The sequence below is a fragment of the Cricetulus griseus genome, chromosome 2, assembly GCF_003668045.3.
Source record: "Cricetulus griseus strain 17A/GY chromosome 2, alternate assembly CriGri-PICRH-1.0, whole genome shotgun sequence".
In the NCBI taxonomy this organism is placed as follows: Eukaryota; Metazoa; Chordata; class Mammalia; order Rodentia; family Cricetidae; genus Cricetulus; species Cricetulus griseus.
The window spans coordinates 257,027,023-257,031,408 of NC_048595.1; the positions used below are offsets into that span (position 1 = coordinate 257,027,023).

The 4,386-nt window shown below is 40.6% G+C and overlaps 1 protein-coding gene across 1 annotated transcript; it reads left to right on the plus strand.

Annotated features, from left to right (window-relative positions):
• Positions 1-1,265: 1,265 nt before the first annotated feature.
• On the plus strand, positions 1,266-1,697 carry LOC100774326 (small ubiquitin-related modifier 1-like). The gene has a single exon (XM_035438758.1). The coding sequence runs from the start codon at positions 1,266-1,268 to the stop codon at positions 1,695-1,697; it is 432 nt and encodes a 143-aa protein (XP_035294649.1).
• The last annotated feature ends 2,689 nt before the right edge of the window (positions 1,698-4,386 follow it).

Sequence of the window (4,386 nt, forward strand, 5' to 3'; positions counted from 1 at the left end):
AGAGGGGGAAGGATTGACATATGAAGCAAGCTTGTTCCTAATTTGAACTAATAAAAAAATATAAAAAAAATTGATCAGTGTTCACAACCAGTGCACCAGCTGCCTCTTGCTTGCCGACCTCCAGCTGACGGAGAAGGTGGGTAAGTAAGGAGGTGCTCTTACCATGGCTAGTACCAAGCAGACTGCCCGCAAATACATCGGTGGTAAAGCACCCAGGAAACACTTGCTACAAAAGCCACATGCAAGTGTGCGTCCTCTACTGGAGGGGTGAAAAGACATCATCATTACAGGCCTGGTACTGTGGCACTCAGTGAAAACAGAAGCTTTCAGAAATCCACTGAACTTCTGTTTCGCAAGCTCCCTTTCCAGCGTCTGGTTCGAGAAATAGCTCATGACTTCAAAACAGATCTGCACTTTCAGAGTGCAGCTATTAGTGCTTTGTAGGAGGCAAGAGAGGCCTATCTGGTTGGCCTTTTTGAAGATACCAACCTGTGTGCTATCCATGCCAAACGTGTAAAACTTACGCCAAAAGATATCCAGCTAGCATGCAGAGAACGTGCTTAAGAATCCACTATGAGGGGAAACATTTCATTCTCAAAATTTTTTTTCCTCTTCCTGTTATCAGTAGTTCTGAATGTTAGTTATTTTTTCCATGGGGTCAAAAGGTACCTAAGTATATGATTGCGAGTGGAAAAATAGGGGAGAGAAATCAGGTATTGGTAGTTTTTCCATTTTCATTTGTGTATAAATTTTTAATATAAATGCAAGATGTAAAGCATTAATGCAAGCAAAATGTTTGAGTGAACACATTTCAACAGTTCAACTTTATAACAATTATAAATAAACCTGTTAAAATTTTCTGGACAATGCCAGCATTTGGATTTTTTTTAAATAAATAAATTTCTTATTGATGGCAACTAAATGGTGTTTGTAGCATTTTTATCATACAATGAATGAATCCAGCCATTCACTATACTTTTCTGAGTTGTCCTACATGCAAGTACATGTTTTCAATGTTGTCTGTCTTCTTTGCTGTTCCTGTAAGTTTGCTATTAAAATACATTAAACTATAAAAAAATTGAACAAGCTTTCCTCTTTTATTGCTTCCTTTTTAATGTTAACTTAAAATAATACGAAATAGAGCTCTCTGTGTCTTTCCTATGGATTGAAACGAGGGACTGCTTCAGCCTGCCTATCTGCTACCACCGCCCCTCCCCCACAATGGTCATAGATGCTAACCTTCTGGAACCCGGAAGTGACATAAGATGTACAGGAAGTCCCTCCAACCACGGCGTGGGCTGTTGCGAAGAGTCGGATTTGTAAACCCCAGAGGTTCTACTCCGCCGCCTGCGGCCGCTATGGACACTCCCTGGGGAACTGATCCATTGGTCGCTGTGTCTAACGAAGAGGCAAAACCTTCAAGTGAGGTTCTCGAGGATAAGAAGGAAGAAGTTATTAAAATCAAAGTGATTGCACAAGATGGCAATGAGATACACTTCAAAGTGAAAATGACAACGCAACTCAAGAAACTCAAAGAAACATACTGTCAAAGACAGGGCGTCCCATCCAATTCCCTGAAGTTTCTCTTTGAAGGCCAGAGAATTGCTGATACCCACACTCCAGAAGAGCTGGAGATGGAGGAGGAAGATATGATTGAAGTTTATCAGGAACAAACGGGAGGCCATTCAACGGTTTAGATCTTCTTCGTAATTCTTTCCCCTCAATAGTGTTCTATTTTTCTTAAGGTTCTTTTGTAATGTGGAATTAGAAGTGAAAACTGAATGCTGACATTCCATCTCTAGAACATCTGGCAATCTGAATTCTAGCGATCAATAGTCATTACTGGCGGTTTTCATTGTGCTGATTTTGGTGATCAGACCTCAGCTTCCTTTATATTGCCCTCTTCTAAACTTCATTTGTGCCCGTCGATGCCACCCTTCTCAGAGCCAGCTGGAGCTTTCCCATACCAGCCAATCGGTCAGGAATTCCAGCATGTGGCTGCTTCACCCCGGGCCTGTGATGATCAGCACAAGATGGAAGTTGTCAGGGAACTGGACTGTGGAAAACAACCTCTCCTCAGCTTGAAGCTGCTACTAAGACCTGAAGATCTGGACCAAGAGCAAGATACCAGATTTGGAGTCAAGAGGACAGATCCAGTGAGAACTCAATCTCGACGCTTTCTCTTCAATGAAGCTATCTTTGCCAGTCTTGTCAGACGAGCCCAGATATGTTCTAATTTTCATCAGCAGTTTATAATAAAGGTATTCATGCAAAGAATAATATAACACTTTGACTTATTGAAAACGATGTCTCTACTATTACAGCAAACATCACGGTGTTTGATGTCAAACTTTAACAAATAAGTTCTGTAAAATTTGCTTCACATTTTTAGAACCAAGGTGTTTCACATATAAAATTAAGCTCCCAGTCTGGTCTCATTCCTCTCCTTTCTCTTTTGCTTTTCTTTCGTCTTAAAAAATATTTATTTTGTTACTTTTAATCATGTATATGTTAATATGAGCACAGTGCCCGTAGAAGCCAGAGGTGCCTGATTTCCCTGGAACTGGAGTTATAGGTGGTTGTGAATAACTTAACATGGGTACATAGAACCAAATATCAAGTACTTACTGTGTGCTCTTACTACCGAGTTATCTTTCCAGCTCCTCTTCCCCTCTCAGAAGTATTCATAATCCAGAAGATAGCTATGCATATGTGTGTGTGTATATATATATATATATATATATATATATATATATATATATATGTATATATATGCATATATATGGCTATGTATGTGTGCATGACTATGTATACTCACATAAAACTCAATCTCACATTTGTACGTTTATAACATGTTCATTTGTAAACTATACTTTTATTGTTTTGAACCATATTAAAATATTGTATTTTGTCAACATTTTCAACTCAATTTTATTATTTTTTTGATTTTTATTTTTGTATTTTTTAAAATTTAAATTAGAAACAAGATTATTTTACATGTCAATCCCCGTTCCCCCTCCCTCCCCTCTTCCCCTCCCCCCTACTAACACCCTACCTATCCAATACCATTTCTGCTCCCCAGGGAGAGTGAGGCCTTCCATGGGGGGGATCTTCAGAGTCTGTGATATCCTTTGGGATAAGGCCTAGGACCTCCCACATGAGTCTAGGCTGGGGGAGTATCCCTCTGTGTGAAATAGGATCCCAAAGTCCATTCCTACTCTAGGGATAAGGACTGATCTACTACAAGAGGACCCATATATTTCCGAGGACTCCTATTGACACCCACATTTATGGGTTCTGGATCAGTTCCATGCTGGTTTCCCAAAGATCAGTCTGGGGGCCAAGAGCTCCCTCTTATTCAGGACAGCTGTTTCTTTAGGATTCACTAGCGTGGTCTTGACCCCTTTGCCCATCACTCCTCCTTCTCTGCAACTGGATTCCAGTTCAGTTCAATTTTTAGCTGTGGGTATATCTGCTTCTACTTTCATCAGCTGCTGGATGAAGGCTCTAGGATAGTCCATAAGTTGACAATCTCGTTATCAGGGGAGGGCATTTAAGGTAGCCTCTCCTCTGTTGCTTAGATTGTTAGTTGGTGTCATTCTTGTAGATCTCTGGACATTTCCCTAGTGCCCAATTTCCCTGTAAACCAAAAATGTCTCCCTCTTTGATGGCATCTCTTATTTTGCTCTCGTCTACTCTTCCCCCTACACAACCTTCCTGCTCCCTTATTTCCTCCTCACTCCTCCTCTTCTCCCTTCTCATTATCCTAGCTCCCTCTCTTCACCCATGCTCCCAATTTGCTCAGGAGATCTTGTCCATTTCCCCTTCTCCAGGGGACCATGTGTGTCTGTTTTAGAGTCCTCCTTATTGCCTAGCTTCTCTGGTGGTGTGGATTATAGGCTGGTAATCCTTTGCTCTATGTGTAATATCCATATATGAGTGAGTGCATACCATGTTTGTCTTTTTGTGACTGGGTTACCTAGATCAGAATGGTTTCTTCTAGTTCCATCCATTTGCCTGCGAATTTCAATATTCCATTGGTTTTTTTTTTCCACTGAATAGTACTCCATTGTTTAAATGAACCACATTTTCTCTATCCATTCTTTAGTAGAGAGGCATGTAGGATGCTTCCAGGTTCTGTCTATTACAAATAATGCTGCTATTAACATAGTTGAACAGATGTCCTTATTGTATAATGTGCTTCTTTGGGGTATATGCCTAAGATTGCTGGAATTGCTGGATCTTGTGGTAGGCTGATTCCTATTTTCCTGAGGAATTGCCATACTGATTTCCAAAGTGGCTGTATGAGTTGTCACTCCCACCAGCAGTGGAGGAGTATTCCCCCTTCTCCACATCCTCTTCAGCATAAGTTATCATTGGTGTTTT

Coding starts and splice junctions, on each gene's coding strand:
- LOC100774326 (XM_035438758.1), top strand. CDS start 1,266: ATGTACAGGAAGTCCCTCCAACCACGGCGTGGGCTGTTGCGAAGAGTC.